Source organism: Macrotis lagotis, chromosome 1 (assembly GCF_037893015.1).
Source record: "Macrotis lagotis isolate mMagLag1 chromosome 1, bilby.v1.9.chrom.fasta, whole genome shotgun sequence".
In the NCBI taxonomy this organism is placed as follows: domain Eukaryota; kingdom Metazoa; phylum Chordata; class Mammalia; order Peramelemorphia; family Peramelidae; genus Macrotis; species Macrotis lagotis.
The window spans coordinates 718,443,069-718,465,226 of NC_133658.1; the positions used below are offsets into that span (position 1 = coordinate 718,443,069).

General features: G+C 34.7%; 2 protein-coding genes across 26 annotated transcripts in view; one reads left to right on the forward strand and one right to left on the reverse strand.

The window, feature by feature from the left end:
* The window catches only part of LOC141507890 (nebulin-like), a 266,955-nt gene extending 256,776 nt beyond the window's left edge, over window positions 1–10,179 (forward strand). For all 24 annotated transcript variants that reach the window (XM_074216005.1, XM_074215980.1, XM_074215989.1 and 21 more), the window contains 6 exons: window positions 1,691–1,798; window positions 1,900–2,083; window positions 6,006–6,098; window positions 6,770–6,913; window positions 7,552–7,658; window positions 9,440–10,179. In XM_074216005.1, the coding sequence (XP_074072106.1) occupies window positions 1,691–1,798; window positions 1,900–2,083; window positions 6,006–6,098; window positions 6,770–6,913; window positions 7,552–7,658; window positions 9,440–9,613 (810 nt within the window). In that variant the 3' untranslated portion in view covers window positions 9,614–10,179. The remainder of the gene's footprint in view (window positions 1–1,690; window positions 1,799–1,899; window positions 2,084–6,005; window positions 6,099–6,769; window positions 6,914–7,551; window positions 7,659–9,439) is intronic.
* Window positions 10,180–15,901: 5,722 nt separating this feature from the next.
* Window positions 15,902–22,158, reverse strand: part of RIF1 (replication timing regulatory factor 1) — a 53,724-nt gene continuing 47,467 nt past the window's right edge. For both annotated transcript variants that reach the window (XM_074216007.1, XM_074216006.1), the window contains one exon: window positions 15,902–22,138. In XM_074216007.1, coding sequence (XP_074072108.1) covers window positions 21,924–22,138 — 215 coding nt within the window. In that variant the 3' untranslated portion in view covers window positions 15,902–21,923. The remainder of the gene's footprint in view (window positions 22,139–22,158) is intronic.

Consider the following 22,158-nt stretch of genomic DNA (forward strand, 5'->3'; position numbering starts at 1 on the left):
TTTTCTACCTTCTTTCTTTTCCACCCTCTTCCCCATGACAGCAAGTAATCTGATATAGGTCATTCATGAACAATCATGTTTAATATGTTTCCATATTTGACATGCTGTGAAAGAGATTCAGAACAAAAGGAAAAAATATGAGAAAGAAAAACATAAAACAATTGTAAAAAAAAAAGAGAAAAAAAGTCTTCATTCAGACTTCATAATTCTTTCTCTGGATGTGGTGGCATTTTCTATCACAGCTCCCTTAGAACTGTCTTTGATTATTGATATGCTAAGAATAGTTATGTCGGGGGTGGCTAGGTGGCGCAGTGGATAGAGCACCGGCCCTGGAGTCAGGAGTACCTGAGTTCAAATCCGGCTTCAGACACTTAATAATTCCCTAGCCGTGTGGCCTTGGGAAGCCACTTAACCCCATTGCCTTGCAAAAAAAAAACTAAAAAAAAAGAGTTATGTCCATCCAATTGATCATCACATAATTAATGTGTTTATTATTAATGTTATTAATTTGCAATGTTCTCCTGGTTCTGCTCACTTCATTCAACATTAGATCATTTAAGTCTTTCCAGGTTTTTCTGAAATCTAACTACTCATAATTTCTTATAGAACAATAATATGCCATCACATTTCTATACCACAATTTGTTCAATGGCTGAATATTTCTTAAAGTGCTTTTAAAGAAATGATAAGAGGTTTTAAAAAAAACCCCAAACTATATAGCATTGCTACTTCCCAATGGAAGAAAACTCTTTTATAATGATCATTGATCATTCTTAACAACATATGGTCTACCACTTTTGTGATATGAAAAGGGAGGTCTTTATATCACTTTTAAGATTTAACACAATCTCTAGACTTTCATTTTCCTTATTTTAAAAAAAAACAAAGAGGTTGAGGAAAAAATATTTATATTTCTCTGTAAAGAGAGTGGCATAGAGTCACTAATAGGAAGATCAAGAAGTGAGCACATGTAGGGAGGCTAGGTGCTGTGATGGATAAAGCACTGGATCTGGAGTCAGGAGTACCTGAGTTCAAATCCGGCCTCAGACACTTAATAATTATCTAGCTGTGTGGTCTTGGGCAAGCCACTTAACCCCATTGTCTTGCAAAAAAAAAAGTGAGCACATTTTGTGGTTTAATGGATATGGAGTCATAACATAATGAACATGGAGTCCTGTTCAAGGTGAGCTCTCAAAATTTACTGTCACCCTGAACAAATCAGAGAACCATAATTCCCCTATATTCTCTCTTTGTATGACAAGAATACTATGAAACTCTCAGCATCTTTCACAGTATAATTGTAAGTTTGAAATGGTATAAGGTATATAAAATAAAATACATTTCATGTAGGCAGGTGCACACTTAAATTTTTAAGTGTCAGAAAATTATAAGCTAGATCAACTATTATACTCACATTAATTTTTTTAACTTTTTTTTCAAAATTAGACTGTCTCCTTTCATCTAGTCTAGATATTTTTGAAAACAAAAGTTAATCCTCTCACTCTAAGAAAAACAGGTGTGAGTTTTCACCATGTCTAAAACCTTTGCCATCAATCTATGTGACCCTGAGTCTTTGTTGCTGGTCATGGTCCCTCCATTAGCACCTTTCTGCATTTGCCATGGGAAAGATTATAGGTCTCATAGGCAGCATGGTGCTGTGAACACAACTCACTCTCTTTCTCTTTGCTAGGTTCTATACTCAGATAGCTTCCGGAAACAAGTGCAAGGTAAAGCTGCCTATGTCTTGGATACCCCAGAAATGAGACGAGTGAGAGAGACCCAACGCCATATCTCAACAGTGAGTGATATGTTTGTTGCTGGCAGGCTCAGTTGCCTATTTTGATATCTAACATAGAACACAATCAGCTTACATCGTCTTTTGCCTTAATGAAATTTCAGGTGAAATACCATGAGGACTTTGAAAAGCATAAAGGTTGCTTCACTCCAGTGGTGACTGACCCCATTACTGAGAGAGTGAAAAAGAACACTCAAGACTTCAGTGACATTAATTACCGGGGTATTCAGAGAAAGGTGGTAGAAATGGAGAGAAAACGAACTGACCAGGATCAAGAGACTGTAACAGGTAAAAAAGACTTATGGATTCATCTGCATCCTAGGAACTTTGACAGATGGGGAACTGAGGCCTAGAGAGGCAAAGGGACTTGTTTAGAGCCAGTTTTTGAATACTGAAGATGGCATCAGAACCCAATTCTTTTAATTCCCTGTCAGATACTCTTTCTAGAGGGGCAGCTAGGTGGCGCAGTGGATAAAGCACCGGCCCTGGAGTCAAGAGTACCTGGGTTCAAATCCAGTCTCAGACACTTAATCATTACCTAGCGGTGTGGCCTTGGGCAAGCCACTTAACCCCATTTGCCTTGCAAAAATCTAAAAAAAACAAAAAAACAAAAACAGATACTCTTTCTAGAGTATATACATCAGGTCAAAAGGCAAAGAATTAAATGCTGGCAAATTGGGAAAGCTGTCATCCAGAAAGATAGCTGAAAAAAATGTAAAGGTCAAGGTTTTGGATGTAAGATTAACAAATCTGAAAGAATAATCTTGATTATGACTGAAGTCATTGTGGTGACTAGTATCCTATAATGGCATCTGGCAATAAGTCTAAGTAACGAATAATAATATTTAGCATTGGTATAGTGCTTTAAGGTATGTGAAACACTTTACAATTAGTAATCCTTGCTTCAACTCTGGAAGGCAGGTGCTATTCTTAGTCCCCATTTTACAGTCAGAGTCAATCAGTAAACATTTACTAAGGACCTATTACATTGTGGACTCTGTGCTAAGAACTGAGGAAACAGAAAAAGGTTAAAGATAATCCTTGTTCCTAAAGAGCACATAGTGAAATAACTTGCCCATGGTCACACAACTAAGGTCAGATCTGATTTCAAGTCTTCCTGACTGCAGGTCCAATGTTCTATTTACTGTCCTAGGAGGACTTCATAGGTCATTTCATCCAAGTCTTCATTTTACAGATAAAACAATTTTAGGCTTAGGTAAAGTCACAAGGGTAGTAAGAAGCAAAACTAGAATGTTTCCAAGTCCTCCTAGGATTCCAAAATCAGGGCACTTTCCATTGTGTTACCTTGGTCAATCAACAAACATCATCAATAAATGTCTACTATTGACCAAGTATTGTGTTAGGTTCTAGGTTAGGGGTGGAGAACTTTTTTCTGCCAAGATTCACTTAGGTATTTATAACATCATTTGCAGCCATACTAAATTATCACCTTCAAAATTAGCCTGCTATATTTGGTCAAAAAGTTAATTAATTAATCCCTAAAAAGCTCCTGGACTTTTTGAAATTTCGAGTCCTGCATATGGTTGCCATGGCAGTGCCAGCCTGTGGGACTTAAATGGTCAGACATTCCCTGCCCCTGTTCTAAGGATATAAATGCAAAACAACAACAATAAAAAATTCCCACTCTCAAGAAGATTACATAATATATAAGTACTTACCATCATGAAGTGGGTGCTACCTCAAACTAAAACCAGGGAAAGACCTTATCTTAAAAAGGCCAAGGTCTACCACTGCAACCAGGTCATCTCCAGTCATCCTGATTTATATCTCACCTCTGGAGCCAGATGGCTCTGGAGGAGAAAGCGAGGCTAATGATTCTGCACAACCCTCCTTCATTCGAATCTAATCCATAAGCATGTTATGGCATCACCTCCCTGATGTTGAGATCTTCTTTAAGAACAAAGCTTAGAAAGCATTAAAGTTTACAAAGTATTTAAAAAAAAAAGAACAAGGTTTAGGGGCGGCTAGGTGGCGTAGTGGACAAAGCACCGGCCCTGGAGTCAGGAGTACCTAGGTTCAAATCCGGTCTCAGACACTTAAAATTACCTAGCTGTGTGGACTTGGGCAAGTCACTTAACCCCGTTTGCCTTGAAAAAACAAAAGTTTAAACAAAGTTTAAAGAGCAACAATAACAATGTATGAACATATTTGCCTACATAGTAATGAGGGAGGCCATTGCACAGACAAATACTCATATAGAATAAACATGGGGAAGGATACAAAAAAAATACAAATAAAAAATTAATTAAACATAAGATAAGTTTGAAAGGATTCCCCACTCTCTGCCAATAGTAGTGGTGGAGAGTCAGGTGAAGCTTCCCTTAGAAAGAGGCAAACCACCAGGAGAATGTTAAAAATTTGACAGAGGGGTGGCTAGGTGGTGCAGTGAATAGAGCACCGGCCTTGGAGTCAGGAGTACCTGGGTTCAAATTGGACCTCAGACACTTAATAATTACCTAGGCGTGTTGCCTTGAAAAAAAAATTTGACAGAAAGAAAAGCTTGAATTAGGAAGGTAAAAAGTTGTATGTTATTTTTTTTCCATACTTCAAAAAAGTCTGTGCTTTCATTGTTGTGAGTCATTCTTATTGCAAGTACAGAACCCACTTGCCATGGCCCTGTTTGACAACAAAACAATAAGGCAAATTATTCTACTCTATGTTAGTCTCACATAATATAAAACTTGTCAAATTTCTGCCAAAATAGACTGCCTTCTGTGGGGGGGGGGGGGGGGGCAAGAATAGGGAAAAAATTGTAAAAACTCAAACTAAATAAAATCTTTCTTTTAAAAAAAAGAGTATTTTTTTTCAGGCCCTGAAAAGTAATTCATTCATGAATTACTTCAGTTCAGTTACTGCTTGTAAAAGTGCTTAGCAGAGTGCCTGGCTTAGAAGAGGTTCACCCACGGCCACATTCCCGCAGCTTTCCTGATAAAAGCCTTCAGGGAAACCAGAGTAGGCCATAGCTAGGGGAGGGGTTTAAATAGTGGTAGGGTTTGGGAATGGAATTAGAGCATAAAGAGTAATGGAGGAAGACCCAACTGAGGGACAGGCTGCCTTAGCAGAAAAAGAGAAGCTTCCTTTAGTTTTTATCAATTGTCGAAGTGACAGATCCTTCTACTTTTTGTCCTTCTGGATTGTTCTAGGAAGAGTTTTTTGCTTTTACATTCCCAGTGACCATGTTGTAGCCTCAAGATTCCTATTTAATTGAACTGACATTATTTGAAGGTGCTCCTACTAATAAATAATAACAATAATAACTTCCATTTACATAGTGCTTAAATTACAGAGGTCCTTGCACACCCTTTCCCTCTACTACCTAATTCTGATACAGCGCTGGCTCTTCTGACCCCCATTACTAAGGAGGAAACTAAGGTTGAGAGGTGTAGTGACATATCCAAAGGGGTCACAAATATAAGTGGTTGAGCCAGGTTTCAATTTCAAGTCTGACCTCAAGGGTGCTTCTCTTCCCAACATTGCTTGCTTTTCTACATTCCCTTTTTCTTTTTGTGAGTGAAAATAACTTTTTTTCCCCTGCCTAGAAATCAACAAGCATTTATTAAGTGCCTACTATTTTATGCCTTGAGGATACAAAGACAAAAAAAAGAAAGTCTCTGAACTAAAGGAGCTTATTTACATTTATTTAGGAGAAACCATATGCATGAGATGTACAAAATATGCAAATGGAAAACAAATTTTATGGAGGTATTAGCAAGAGGGTTAGGAAGAATAAACACCTATTAGGCAATTACTGTATGCTGGGCAGGCACACTGTCTAGATATGATTTCAATTGATGACTAGCAGCTGGTGAGATAAGCAAAAAACTCCTGTAGAAATTGATTGAATTCTGATTTTTAAATCTATTCAGCTATCTGTTTCTATTTGCAGGAGTGGGAGGGGAAGAAAGAAAAGGGAAAAAAAGATATTTACATGATAACTATTTTATATTTTAAAGGAATAGCAAGTTGTATATAATAGATTTTCAGTTTCACCTAAAATCATCTTTTTAAAAAAATTATACTGTTATGAAAATGCTTTTTTTATTCTATACATTAGCAATAAAATAAAAATTTTAAAAATTGATATTTGAGCTGAAGGAAACTAGAGAGTCTTTATTCAGGGATTTGGAAGAGGGAAATTATAACAGTCTCATGTCATCCATGAGTTCCTACAATTTATGTTTCCCTAAAGGCTTACGGGTTTGGCGCACCAATCCTGGCTCAGTTTTTGACTATGACCCAGCAGAAGACAACATCCAATCCCGAAGTTTGCACATGATTAATGGTAAGTAATTCTTTGAAAATGTTTGACAACAAAAAAATCAGGCAAATTATTCCATTCTGTATGTCTCATAGAGTATATAACTTGCCAAATTTCTGCCATAAGAATAATTTTTTTTCAGGCCCTGAAAGCCTTCTCCCAAATTTTCCAGTCATAAAACTGATGCACTTCCTGTATTTGATTCAAGTTGTTAAGATATTTTATTCCACACACATATATATATTTATCTGCAGAGATACTTCAAAAATATTTCAAAGCAGTCATATATATATATATATATATATATATATATATATACATCAAAGGTCTTGTAAATATAGGAAAAATTTTAATACTAACTACCATAATTTTGGTTCTTTTCTTTCTTGTTTTTGTGTTGATCCTTGTACTACTAATTCTTCCTCCTATTTAAAAAGTATTTTAAAAAGGAACAAAAACAAAGAATATTCTAAAAGGCAGATTGGATATACTAAGTAAGAAAATGTTTTAGTTAAATAAGTATTTAGCATTTCTTCCATTTACTTAAACTAGGAATAAGACTTAATATAGTCATCCAGTTGACACATTGATGTCATTGCATTCAGATTGAAGTTACTAGTTGTAATCAAAAGAAAATTATGTTCCTTATAATCACTTTCACCATTTTTTTCCTTCCTGTTTTTTACTCACATTAGTACAAGCCCAGCGTAGGAGCCGTGATGCATCTCGATCTGCCAGTGCATTGAGCATTAGTGGTGGAGATGAGAAATCAGAGCATTCAGATCACCATCTTTCCCATTATAGCAATGGAGGAGTCTTCTTCTCAGCCACCTCATCAGGTACTAGGGCAGGAATGCATGGAACTTATCAAGTGGGTACAGGGAATATTTAGTAAATAGAACATAATTATAAATATTTGGTAATTATATAATTCTATTGAAATTAATTTTTAATGTTATTTCTTATGTGCATAGAAATTATTTTTTATTGAATAAGGGGTCTGGGAAAGTTTCCCAAAAGTTGTATGTTTAGTAAACTCTAAAATTTATTTCCACTCATATTGAATATGTGTTTCAGGGAAAACCATATATCCAAAGATCCATGAATGGTAAACTCTAAAATATATTTATTTTCATACTGAATAATTGGTTCAGGATGGTTTAAGTCAACTGAAAATGGTGAAATGAGAAACATTGATTTAGGGAATGAATTAGTGGACTGTGATAAATACATTTAAGTGACAGTGAGTTTGATTTTTAAAATGGAAAATTCATTATGTTGTGGTTTTGTTTCTTTGTTTCTTAGCAGAAAGAGCTTAGATTTTTAATCCCTTTCTCAAGATTTTGGCTTTGTAGGCAATAGAAGGGCAGGTGATCCAAGTTTTGAAAAGGGAAATCCAGCTGTTGAAAGTATAGAGCCAATGGTTTGTGTGACCAACTTTTTTCCTCCCAGAATTTACTGTTTCTCCTTCTTGCAGCTTACAAACATGCAAAAACCACAGAGCTTCCCCAACAAAGGTCATCTTCAGTTGTTACGCAGCAGACAACTGTCTCTTCTATTCCTTCTCACCCATCAACTGCTGGAGTAAGTAGGGTTTGGAAGTAATATTTCTGCTAGATCTCATTTGTTGACTTTTATAAAAATAATCATAGAATCCTAAGATTAGGAGAAACCTTAAAAAAGTAATTTTTTTCTCCTAGACTATGATCCTTCTCAGTCTCCAAGGTCCATTACATTAATGTCAAAAAAATTCTTTCTTTTAGTAAACTTAAATCTCATGTATTGTAGGCTCCTGAGATAAATGCGAACATATATATATGTGTATGTACATTATAGAGGGTATGAATAAATATATATATTATATATATATGATATTATTCAAAATAGGAAGACCCTGAAAAGAGCAAAAATATAGGCTCCTGAAATAAATGAAAGTATATATATATATATATATATATATATATGTATTATATATATATATATGTATGTGTACCATATAGCGTATAGATATAGACATAGATATTTCTCTCTCTATAGATATATATCATATTGTCCAAAATAGGGCAGCCTCTGAATATAGCATAAATATAAGCAACTAAGATAAATGAGAACATATGTGTATGTAATATACAACAAATAGTGTATAGGTATATAGATATTTATCTATATATATGGTTATATATCTTATTGTCCAAAATAGGTGGCCCCTGAATATTGCATAAATATAGGTTACTGAGATAAATGAGAACATATGTATAATATACAACATATAGTATATAGATATAGACATAATTATCTATATATAGATATATATTATATTGTCCAAAACAGGCAGCCTCTGAATATAGCATAAATCATTAAAAATGTTTCAACCAGTCAACAAGAATTTTGGTACTTACCATATGTCAGACACAGCCAAATTCTAGGAACAAAATATAAGTAGAAAAAACAATCCCAGTCCTTAAGGAATTTACATTCTAATGGAAGAAGATTAAAAAGAATGGGGGGGGGGGGGTTGAAAGAAGGGAGGGCAGAGTAAGACAAAATACCTTTTAAAAAGAGATAAACACTGAAGTTATACTAAAAAAAATTTCGATGCATGAATCAATAAGGTCATTAGATCATTCTTTTAGTTAGCCAGTATGAATTATATGACTTAAAAATAAATGTGGGGGCAGCTAGGTGGCGCAGTGGATAGAGCCCCGTCCCTGGAGTCAGGAGTACCTGAGTTCAAATCCGACCTCAGACACTTAATAATGATCTAGTTGTGTGGCCTTGAGCAAACCACTTAACCCCATTGCCTTGCAAAAACCTAAAAAACAAACAAACAAACAAACAAACAAATAAATGTGGGCTAACAATGAAAAAAAATCATTAGTGCACATTCTACAAACTCTAAAGAATGGAGAAAATATGTAGTAATTAAAATAATAGATAGCCTTTATATATTACCTACTATGTTTTAGGCACTGTACTTTATAAATATTACCTAATATGATCCTCACAAGCACCCTGAGAGGTAGAGGCTATCATTAGCCTCATTTTACAGTTGAGGAAACTGAGGCAACAGAGGTTAAGTGACTTGCTCAAAGTCAAACAACTAGTCTGAGTTGGGACTTGAACTCAGATCTTTCTGACACTAAGCCCAGACTTATAGTCATCAAACCACCATATACTTTAAAACATAGAAGAACTGTAGCAGTGCTTCAAAGGTCTGATCTCTCTGCCAAAAAAAAATGATTTTCCATCTTGCCTTTTAAACAAGATGTATTAAACTTCTTGATAAATTAAAGATGTAAAATTTGTCTCCTTAATTTGCAAATCAATAATATTGTGTTTTTGTCTCTTCCTGATACCACTAACAGAAAACCTTCCGGGCCATGTATGACTACATGGCTGCTGATGCAGATGAAGTATCTTTCAAAGATGGGGACGCCATTGTCAATGTTCAAGCTATTGATGAAGGATGGATGTATGGTACTGTGCAAAGGACAGGCAGGACTGGGATGCTCCCAGCTAACTATGTTGAAGCCATTTAACTATGTAATGCTAATGATTAGGGCCTCTAAATGTGACCCTTCTATCCTATAATAATCCATTAATACCTGGAAGCTATCTTATTGCTTTCTCTTGTAAACTTAGTTTTATGATGAAATAACAAAGACCAATATCACTCATTAAACTAGAAGCATTTCTGCAACCTTGGATGGACTTGCATAAACATTTTATGGACAACATAATTAAAACTGTCATTTACATAAGAAAAAAATTATCATCTGGCAATTTTTTGGTTTTTGAAAAATGATTTCAAATAAATTTTGGTTTTGAAATGAGGTAAATTGCAGAAAATTCAACCAATATAAAAATACTGCTGTGTCAGTTATTGACTTTTTTGTCCTGAGACCTAGTATTTTTTGACATTGTGAAAAGTGTTTTACTTTTTTTTTTTGAAGCAAAAACATACAGTCAATAAGAAAAATACAGAAAGAAACCCATTTCCTCTTCTTGCTTACTGAATGCTAATGCATGCATCTTTTCAGCCAGGTGTTCTGGGGTATAAAGCTGATATTCTCTGTAAATTAGTAATAAAGTTCACATTTCTGCAGTCGACTTGGCTGATTTAATTGGGAACCATGGACTGATTCAGTGCTGGGGTAGGCCAGGGTTTCACCGATGAACTTGAGGGGGTCAGTGATGTGAAACAATAGAACCTTTACTTGGCACATTTAAGGCACCAGGATTAGATTAGAGTCAGCCTATGGGGCTAGATAGAGGAAGAGGTGGTCTAGGAAGACCTGGGTTTCCATCGGGCCTCCTACACTACTACTCAGACCACCAACTGGTAAGAAATTTCACTGCTCAGTGCTCCAGGCAAAAGTTGTAAAGCAGGTGTTGACCTAAATGGGTAGAGGGGGAAAAAAAGAGAGAAGGGAAGTAGGCATTATATAGAACCTACTACATGTGAGACACTGTGCTAAGAGTTTCTTTAAAATGTCACATTTGTTCCTCATAACAGCCCAGGGAGGTAGGTGCCAATTATCATTCCCATTTTACAGCTGAAGAAACTGGGGTAAATAGAGGTTGTTTGCTCAGTAGAGGTTCCCAACCAACCCAAAACTTCTAAGAGACTCTCTCTGACTTATCTGGAGACAACCAGTGGCAGGAGGGGATGGGAATAAGAGATGCAACTAGAATCTGACAGGAATAGCACAGATTCTGATCATAGTTCATAGATCATCAATCAGTACTTTAGATAGGAGAAGAAAGTTGCAGAGATTCCAGAAAAACAAGTTGATATTAAGCAGAAGGGAGCACATCTAGAGAGGAGAAAACCTGCTTCAAAAACACAAAGTCTCCTAAAACATCTTTCCTGGACTATAAGCAATATATCTATACGTAGGTATATAATTTCAAATCCTAGATATCCTTTAAATGAGGAATCCTTAACCATATTTGGGTCATGGGCCCTTTGGCAGTCTGGTGAAGCCTATGAACTGCTTCGCAGAATCGTTTTTGAATGCAAAATACAAAGGATACCAATTATATTGAAATAGTTTTTCAACATCTTTAAAGAACAAGCATTTGAACAAAGGCTTAGACTCCCTACTTTCAACTAAACATATAAATAAGAATTTAACTTAACTTTTCTTTAAAAATTGCAGACTTCTAGGAAGATGTTGAAAAAAAAAGAGAAGCTAAAGGTTGCTCTAGTCCTCTCCTCTTATGATATTGTCCAAACCTATCCCCAATGCATCAGGAAGAGAGCAGTACAAAAGTAAAATAGGAAACAAGCAAACTTAACTGACCTTTGGGGGAGGGGGAGAATTGAAGTAACTGAAGCTTCCTCCCAAAATAACAGATTTGGAAAACAAAGCAAGGTCAGCTCTCTCCATCTTTTCTCACCTCTGCTGCCATCAAGCTTGCCCCACTGGGGATAGGCCCTCCAACTCCCTAATCCTAATACTCTGCCTCAAAAGAGCAACCGTGTTTGTCTTTAGGCCACCTCCCCATTGTCAGGATGCAGTTTAGCCCCCTCCCCATCATCTTCCTGAAACCTAGGAATCTTTAGTCGCTTTTTCCAGGTGAAAAGGAAATTCCTCCCCCCTAGAGATGTGAGAATGGCTCTGGTTGCTTTAGGGTCCATTCTCCTTCCCATAACCCAAACAGAGTCACACTTTTCCCAAATGCTCATTTCTTGAGTGGGTCCCTGGTTGCTAATGCCTTTGAGCAAGAGAAAAACTTTTCCACTATTCCCAGATCCTACTACACCTTTCCCCAACACTCTCCTTCAACATTCTTCCTCCACTCTCATCACCACTACCAGACCACACTGAGCAGAGTTCTACTTCCATCCCTAAACATGACACAAACATTTCCTCCCCAATCTTTTTCCACCCCCAACCTGGTTCACTACACTGAAAGAATAACTCCCAATGTTATTGCTTTATTTTTGAATTATTGATAGATGTATCAAAGGATAAATGAAATTGGATCATAAATACCTTTTAAAAGTTTAAGTAGCAAAAGATTAAAGAGTAAATAAGGAAATTGCAAAATGGTATCCAAAGATGAAAAACATCCAAGTGATAAACAACAGAATAAATGAACTAGAACAAAAAGCAGGATAAAAATAAATCTTGGAAGGGAAAACTAGCAATTGGATATGTGATCAGAAAAGGTTTCAAGAAAAAAATAAAATACTAAGTACTGAAAGGAGATTTGGAGAGAAAACTGAGGGAGTGTATCCAGGTTCAAGGGGCAGCACTGCAAAGACCTGGAGCCAAGAACTGCAAGACAGTCATTTTAGCTATACTTTAGAGAAAGTAGAGAGGGGATTAATGCGCAATAAGCCTAGGATGAGAACAGATTGTAAAATAGTGGAATTTATATTCAGTCTTAGAGCCATTAAGGAATAGGGAGTGGGGTGCACAGAGAAGATGGGGACTGTATGCAGGATGGATGGGCATGGGGAATGAAGGGAAAATGGGGTGGTCTACTTTCAAGTTTGATAACGTGTGAATGATTGACTCAACCTATAAGTAGGGATGAAAAAGTTTATTCTATTAAAGCAACAAAATAAAAGTATTAAATAGTAATGAAAATCTAGTAATGTAATAGGAGAGAGCACAGTTGACTGATCAACAAGGAATAAGCAGCTTCAAGAGGGGACAGCATAGAGAGAGAAATTCAGAACAGTTACAAGTTGATTGCAACTGGGCTGAAACAATCAGCAAGGGAAATGGCCAACTTTACACTAGGGAGCAGGGCAGGTGTATGGGCAGGATAAAGGAGGGTTCAGGGGGTGCTACGATGGAACTAAGAAGTTGGTTTCGATGTTGACAGTCTCTGAATCGATCAGCAAGATACATCAGATGGGAGTCCCCAGCCCCCTTTTTGGTAAAATAATTGAACAATGGTATGGAGTATAGACTTTGAGTCGTTTCTGTGAGATCACCAATGGGTTGGGAATCAGTGTTAAAAGACCACCTCAGAAAAAGGTCATCTGTTCTGTTGGCACAGAACATTTTTGAGAGAAATGTTACTATAACATTTTCCTTTGCTACATATTTCCTCTGTTACATAGGGAGAGAAAAGGTAGGGATAGCAACTCCCATACTATGTCATTAGTTCAGGCAAGAAGTGATGACTGCCTGAACTACCATGGTAAGTGAATAGAAAAACGGGGACCTATGAAAGAAATGTGGAGGTAGAAGCAAAAATAAAGCCCCATTGGGGATAGGCCCTGATTTGGGGAAAATTCTACAAAGCTCATTATTAGATCAGTATGATCTTTTCAAAATCAGAGGAAAAACATCGAAGGGCATACATTTTTCAAAATAAACTTTTATTGTTATCTACATTTCCCATTCCCTCCTAGAGAGGCATGTTTTTAATAAAGAACATAAAGAGGAAAAAAAGATCAGCAAAACTAACCAACATATTGAAAAAGTCTGTTACATACAATGCTCTATGGTCCTCTTCTTTCAAAGGGGGACTAGGAGGAAAGGGAGGGTGAAGTTGGAAAAATGAATCTCATCTTTTTGGAGATCAAATTTATTACAATTTCTTAGGCATCATATCTATTGTACTGCAGCTATTGTTCCCATTAAAAGAGGTAAAGTCTCATATGAATTAGAGGTGATTATAAAGATAATGATCATTTCAATTACATGCATAAATGTTTAAATAGGTCACCTGAATGCACAAATTTAAAGTCTTTGACTTAAGGTTCACAAGTCTCTTTCTATCTAAACAACCTCTAAGACCAAGGTCTGATGTAGAAAGTTGTAACCCAGGTCACTGAAGTTTGACTCCCTTTGTATCTTCAATTTTTGTCTTATTTTTCCTTGCTAGGCTCCCAAGACTTCTACAGAATAGGAAACTCAAAATCTTCTAATAAGAAAAGTCTGTAGAGGAGAAATGATGAGGACCACACATAGTTATAATAAAACCATGTCCACAACATTCACAGGTGACCATAATAACCCACAATGATAGAACAATGGAACTAGAACAATGGAGTTTTAGAGCTTATCTAGTCCCATTCACATTTCATAACAACCACACCTATACATGCATACAGATCCACTCTAAAGTGAACTAAAGACTCACTAGGGTCCTCAAATTTTTTTTCCTGGTCAACCAAATTTTGAGAAATTTTTTTTGTGGTTTAAGCAATTCCTTTTAAAATAATTAAACTTTTTTCTAAAGCAATTAGGTTATTAGAATCCATTTAAAGCACACATAAAACTTAAAGACTTACTTAAAGCTGTTTTGGAGATTAGGAATAAATTCATTTTATTAATAAATTGGAAATTTATTCTCATTACGTTATCTCCATATGCAAAAATGTATGGTTGACAACTGAGTCCTTCATCAACTGCTAAGTATGTATTTATTTACATGCTTTTTTCCCATTAGAATGTAAACTTCTTGAGGGCTGTCTTGAACACAAAAAATGCTTATTAAATGCTTTGTCGACTTTTTGGACTGTTGACAAACTTTAAAATACTTGAGACAGTAAGTCTAGTTGGAGAATGAGTTACACCTAAGTGCTACCAGATCAACGATTGGAAGCTGAAGGTGACCTCAGAGGAATCATTTAGTTCTCATTTTGCAAATGAGTAGCTGATAACAGGCCAGGGATTCAGGGTTATATCCTCTTTTGAGTTACTTCCTGACATTTAAGTTTGTAGAAACAAGAATAGTGCAGGAGGCAGCTAGGTGGCGCAGTGGATGGAGTATGGGCACTGGAGCCAGTACCTGAGTTCAAATGTGACCTCAGATGCTTAATAATTACCTAGCTGTGTGGCCTTGGGCAAGTCACTTAACCCCCTTGCCTTGCAAAAACTTAAAAAAAAATAGTGCAACGGTAAGAGCCCTGGGAACTAAGAAACAGGGATTAGCTGTGACTAAGAACCTCTTCTACGGGGTGATATAAAAATATGCTTTATACTTGTATGTAACATGATTGTTCATTTGGGTAATTTTAAGAGGCCTTCCTTTTTCTGCTAGCTTTACTCTGCATCCATTCACACTGAGGAATCTTATTTCAATATTGACTGAATTTTATTATACTCACACCATAATTTGTTCAGACATCCCCCAGTTCATGGATACCTACTTTTCAGTCCTTAGGTACCAATCTTAAACATAGGATCCTTGCCTACTAATACTGAGAATATATAATAGAAGTGACTTGAATGTATATTAAATTTCCAGAATGGGTGAACTAGTTCATACTCCAATAGTATACTTACCAAGCAAGTCTAACCCATGTTGTCTCCAATATCTGCTAATTTTTTTCATTTTTATTATCTTTGCCCATCTGATCAATGTGAGATGGTACTTAAGTTGCCTTTAGGCTTAAAATTGATTAGTAACTTGGAACATTATTTTTTCATGAGATTGATAAAGTATAGCTTTTGTTTATAACAATGTCCAATATCTTGAGTATTAGCTGCGTAAGAAAAATCTATTAGAAATTTCTTCCCAAATGATTGTTTTTAAATGTTACTTAACAATAAAATTTTTAAATCATAATAAAAATTTTCATTGTCTTATGAATGTCCATTACTCGGGGGAATTCTCAAGCCACAATTTTATTAAAGGTAGATACCTTAATTTGTCCTCCATTGTTTTTATATCATCCTTTGGCCATCTATTTAGGGTACATTTTGGCATATGGTTAAAGTTGTTGGTTTAAACAAAATTTTTGTAGCCAAGACTACTTTCCAGCTTTTAAGTGGCATTTGAATATTCAAGTCTTTCCATTTTCACTATCCCCTGCCCCAAAACCACTCACACACACACACATGCACAAAAGGTTCAAATTATTTACATTACTTTTATTTCAGAGAAAAAGTGCAATAAAAAATATTTTAGCAGTACTTTCCCATTATTATCATTTAAAGTCAGAAACTTTTTAGCTACAGTCAATTCTTAATATTCCTTGAAATAAATGTTTCAGGATTCTTCTGGGCTTTCTCCGCCTTAGCTAAACCACTGATGCATCATGAACTTAGAGAATTCAATGTTAGTCTCAGAAAACTTGAGGAGGAAAGTAAACCTGCTACTGCAAAAGCATAATGCATTCCAAAGTCTACAGTTTTTTTTTTGTTTTTTGTTTTGTAGATCATCTGCAAGTTTCCTCTCTGTGCAAGTTGACATTTCCACGACTTGGTTTGTACTTCAGGACACTTAAGACTTATTTGCTGAATTTATCAAATATATATATATATATTTATATATTTCTCATTAATGTAAAATTAAACTATCTTAGAAAAAATGAGTTCAAAGTGATAGGCACAAAAATACTCTAGAGAAAGGGCCCCTGAACTGTTTTAAACCTTTGACTTGGCTCTGCCAGTCAGTGTTCTGCTAAGTGCATTTTGGTGAAGTATATCCACCAACAGAGGTAGAATGTTAGAAAAAGATGTAATTACTACGGAATCAAAATTCTCCTGAAATCCCCTAGCCTCAATCTACTTAATTCACAGATATGATTTAATACTCATGCATTATAGGAGAGAAACAGAGCAATAAGAAATTAAATAACACTTCAAGTTGATGAGCAGCAAACACATCCTCCAATGGTAGCTTTCTTTAGGCAAAACTTACAGACCAGAATCATCCCACTTAAATCACAAAGGGATAAGATTTACACTATCTTTACGAGGAAAGAATTTTGCATGTCATGAAACTGATATAAATATAACCTGTTATTTTTATTCGCCGAAGACTGAAAAAATCAACTGCTTTTGTGAACCTAATAAATATTTGTTTTACTTATACCACTTATATCCTTTACAGAACTCCAAAGTTTCTTTCATTTTTTCCATTAAGACATTATCTTAGATCCTTCTGAAACAAAATCTTCAGACAACTTAAGGTGATTCCTTAAGTGCTAAAAAAATTTCAACCACTTTTGATATGAAACATTCTAAAACATCTCAGTCCCTTAAGACTCTAAAATAACAAGTCTGAACTGAAATTTTTTTTGGATGATGTATCATGAATAGCAATTTTAACACTGAAAAATAGTATCTTCATAATTCTTCTAAAGCTAGACCATCAACTCAAGTATCACAAGGCCTTCTACTAATAAAGTGGGTAGAGGCTGTAATGACCTCAGACTGATAATTCAGCAATTATCTCTCTTCTTTGTATCTCATCCATGTCTAAGACAAGTCCCTTCTCCACTTTTAAATTAATTATTGTTAAATCAATAAAATATAATTTGAGGATAACAAAAGGCCTCTTGTGTGGTTAGAGTACAAAGACATTATTTTTCTTTTGGCAAATAGACATCAATCTTACCACCACTAAAGGGGCAATATTCAATTAGCAATTTGTACATGATATCTGACGGCATTTTCAGGAACAGGCAGGTTGGACACTCGAATGTTTAAACTTCTGCTGGTTAAGTTAAAAGTGACATATCAGAAAGGAAAAAAGCTTACAAATTTACATTCTATTTTAAAGGCATAATTTGCAATTCTGATGTTAAGACTTATACATGATTTTAAACTTATGAACTACATATTTTTACTTCACTTTGTTATTGACTATAAAAAAGCCCCACAAACCTGATAAACTTTGATAAATCTTTACAGGAAAGTGTTTAGCATGGAAGCTTATCAACAACATATTATCAAGAATATTAGATCCAGGAGGGATAATAAGAGAATGTTGTTCAGATGAAAATGATTAAGAAATATGATTTAGATATGGCTTAAAGATATCAGGTGACCTTTTCAAAGTATTGTTGATTGCCACATGAATGGCAAAATTTATTTTCTACCTTATTTTCCTTAGTCAAAGAGGGGAAGGTACTAGAATATTAAATGTCTCCAAAACCTAATTTAAATACCAAACTGTCTCTTTAGGATTTATAATTTCAATATAAAAATGTCCTTTAATCAGGATAGCACTACTGTAGCAAATCTACTTCGCCCAGGATTACCTGGCCTTTTTTGGAAAATTTAATACTTGGGCTTCTATAACTAGGCTATTTTTTTATACTAGATTTCACTCTTATTTCTCACGTATAAGGAATTCTAATGAAGTCCAAAAGTTATCAGGCAAATATTTAAAAGCCTAGTTTAGAAGAATGCTGCATAAGTTCAAATTGCTTGTCCTGAAGTCACATGTTAATCAAAGGAATAACCTGAACTCTAGTTTTAATAAGGCCAGTTCTCTGTGACAGGTTATCTTTATGGAAAATCTTAGCTTTCTGATTGCACTGACCATTCATATTTTCTTAGGAATTTCTTTTTACCTTAAATTTGAAAACTCTCAAGAAAATCTTAAGAATCAGTGGAGGGATTTTACCATGCAGCTTTGGGAAATAAACTTCCCAATGCAACTAAGTCCTTTGGGCTGGTTTAACTATTAAAATGAAATACTTCACAGTTTAAAAGATTTTTGTAGATCAAAAGCAAAAACTTTTAAATTTTAATAACTTAAAAGTTCTATTTTCGACATTTCACCTCTCTCCAGATTTTATTTCCAGGCTCATTCTAAAATTCTGACAATAAAATGAGTCTTGTCTCACTATGAAAAGGATGAATCAGTTATTTATAAAGTGCAAAATAGCTCCAGCAGGTTGGAGACCACATCCCTCTGTGCCTCCAAAAAACTGTAATAAGCCAAAACAAATCATAATTAATAACTATCAACATTTGTTGATGGCCTCCTGAGATAATCAAATACTATAATCAAAACCAACTCTCCAATCCCAACTGTTAATTCTTTCAAATGCTTTACAAAGTTGACCAAATCAGAATGGGAAGAACAAGAGAATTCATTAATACCTCCAATTAATATTTACTTCAATTTCTATTTTTATTTATCTTTTCTAATCCTAAATCTCTTGGCACTCTTGGGTAGTAGATCCTAGATTCTCACCTCATCCACCCATTTCCTCCCCTGACAAATCCATATAAATAAGGAGAGCTTGTCTAAGAAAATAAATTTAAATATTTAATGCCTAACAGAATTTATTAATCTCTATATGGAAAATAATCCATTGCCAAAGTCACAAATTTAATAAGTTTGTTTTTATTCAAATTTAAAGTCTCTCCCCCCCAATACTTGTTAATCCAATGGTTCTTTCCTATTAATGAAACCAATTTTTTGCTCTATTTCTGTTTAGGATCAAATTAAATGCCAGGAACTCCAAACATTACTGACAAATGCTAATAAACTATAGTAAAGAATCTGTCTGAATCTCCTAGATTAAGTTAAAGACTAAAAAAACTACATAAAACTTCATTAAGAACTTTTTTACAATAGTGCAGATAAGAATAGAGGTAAATTTCAACCTACACTAGCAAATCAGAGTAAAGTAGATTTAGAATGAAAAAGATGTCAAAGAGGGAGATACCTTAACCCACAAAGTCTTTTTGAAATAAGACAGCATCTAATTAAAAATTCCCTTCCCCCACTCTTTCTTAAGGTCATTTACTTGTTGAACTCAGCATAACCTTACTAGCCTAGGTCATTGCAGGGTCCTTTATGTTACCTCATTAATTGCTCTATAGAGGATTCATAATTCAGTCTTTCTGATTTAGAATGCACTTTCACCAGAATCCAATGAAGTTTTCCTATGTCTTGAAGTAGAGCAGAAGGCACATGGCAAAGATGATAGAAAAAAATTATATCTAACCCAGGGAGTGGTGAATATAAGTTCTCAGAATTGTTGTGCAAAATTGAAAACCAAAAAACCTACTATATATTTTTGGATCTTAAATGCAAAATTGAGAAATTATCTTCAAATTTATTTAGGTGAGTATATGATCATATATTCTAATGTTGCTTGGGTTTTTTTTTGTAAATTTGATATTAAGATGAATATAAATAAAAATATACTAATTTCAAAAAAGCCAAGTCCCCCCCCCGCCTTTCTTACATCTTGTTCTTGATCCAATGAAAAATGATAAGCTATTTTTATTTTTATTATTCTTATGAATAACTGTTTTGGGGAAAAAAAGATTCTCAGGCAAGAAACATAAATCATTTGGGGATGACAGACGTTAAACTTAAAGTTATAAACTATTTGTTTAAAAATACTCAGCTAACCCTAATCTGACTTTTTTCAAATTGCAATACATAGAATTACTTAAATATTTCCAGCAAAGGAAAAAAAACATAGCTAACACTAATGAACCCATTTTTATTACGGTAGAGGATTTGATTTCTTTAGTTTTTTTTATTGATTTGCCCACATTTTAACTGTTTTCCTTTTATAGCACATACTTTTAAGAAAAATGACATTATACACCCCATGGCCAACAGAACCTAATAGATCCAGAGAAGAATTGAACTGACTTTGATAGTCATTAGCATAAGAATCTATCCAATGAGTCAATTGATCACAATCTATTTAGAAAGATGTGTTTTTTGTACTGAAGACCATGTTGTGCTGAGGGAACTAAAAAAATAGTCATCTGTTGTTTAAAGGTCAAGCACATAAAAGCAAACTGAATTAGTATGGAAAGGGATGCCAGGCATTTAATGATGATATTATTTGGTGCAATTTAATTGTTTAAATTTGCTCAAATCAAGTAGCCAAAAAAAGGAAAACACAGTCAAGTGTGGGTTCCCCCAAAAGAATCAAATCTTCAGATTTTCCACTAATTAAATTGAGCTAAAAATTGTCTAAAAAGAATGTTCTTTCAGAAGGCATCAACTGGCAAACTTCCAAGTGGTCTTCCTTTGAGTGAATTCTTGTACATATAAACAAAACATAAAGGAAACTGAAAACCAATATCATTTAGCATTTCAGTAATTTTATAATCTGGTATTTCTGGATAATGTACTCATCTTTTCAGCTAAGATTTCACTGACCAATTAAAGCACTCACTCTTGTAGAATGTAGGGTTCTTTATGTACAAATGTGATCTCATGAAGATCCTCCATACTGGTAATACAGTACATAATATATACATAGTGGATTTCAATCATGTAAAACTAAGAACTCTCACTCTAAAGGTCTTTATGAGAAGGGATATATGTCCATGCAATTAATCAGCTGAAATTTATAAATTAAAAACCAATATCTATAATCTATACACAATATACAAATGGATATGCACTTAACTGTATTGTGTATGTCCCAGAGAAACACATTCCCATGGGAAAATACTGCTGCACTTTCATTTGCCAAGCAAATGAAAAGAGCTCAGGAAATTTGTTTAACATGACAATGCCAAAATGATGGTTAGTATCTTTTGAGCATTTTTCACCTTTCATGGGACTTGTCCACAAAATCACACAAAAGCATATTAGCTTCACTGTGAAGAAAAAAAAAGATAAAAAAGCAACAACCAAAAAACCCAAACCAACTTTTGATTCTGCTTCATCTCAGCCAAAATGCCTCATCAAGACTTAAGCTCTCAAGCACAATAAATCCAAGCAGGAAATGGAGTATCAAATACCACTAAAATCTCTGCAAGTAATCTGGCTTTGAAATAAAACATTTTCCAATTTTACTTACTTAAAATGTCATTTTACATAAAATTCTGAAAGAATAAAAATGTTTCAGTCTAGGAATATTTGATTTTAGTCTTTCCTCATATTTTTAGTAAAATTCTTGCTTGAAATACTTGAAGGTTGAGGCTTAGCAGCAGCAAATGAACAAATACTTCACATGACGAAAAGTGATCCCACAAAATTTTAAAAATTGAATGAACATCATGATACATTTTTCATGGTTAAAAAGATCTACTCTGCAAATATTCAGTCTCTAAACTCAAAAATTTTGTTGATGGAATGTTTTAGAGTGGCCATCCTCAGTTAACAAAAACTGTGATGTTAAAGAACTTCTATGTTATCCTAAGGAAAATCCTAGGTAGAGCTTTCGTGGGGTGGTGACCTCCATCGAGACTGTAGATTTTTCATTATGCAGTTAGTCATACTACCCAGTTTCTCTTGCATTTCAAAAAGTTGGCTTCCAGAATAATTATGTAGATCTTCTGAATTTAGCTGAAGAGCAAGAGCACTTATCTGGGTCATAAGATTTCTGGCCTGTTGACCATCTGAGACAACAGGATCAATTATATCTATAAAAGAAAAAAATAGA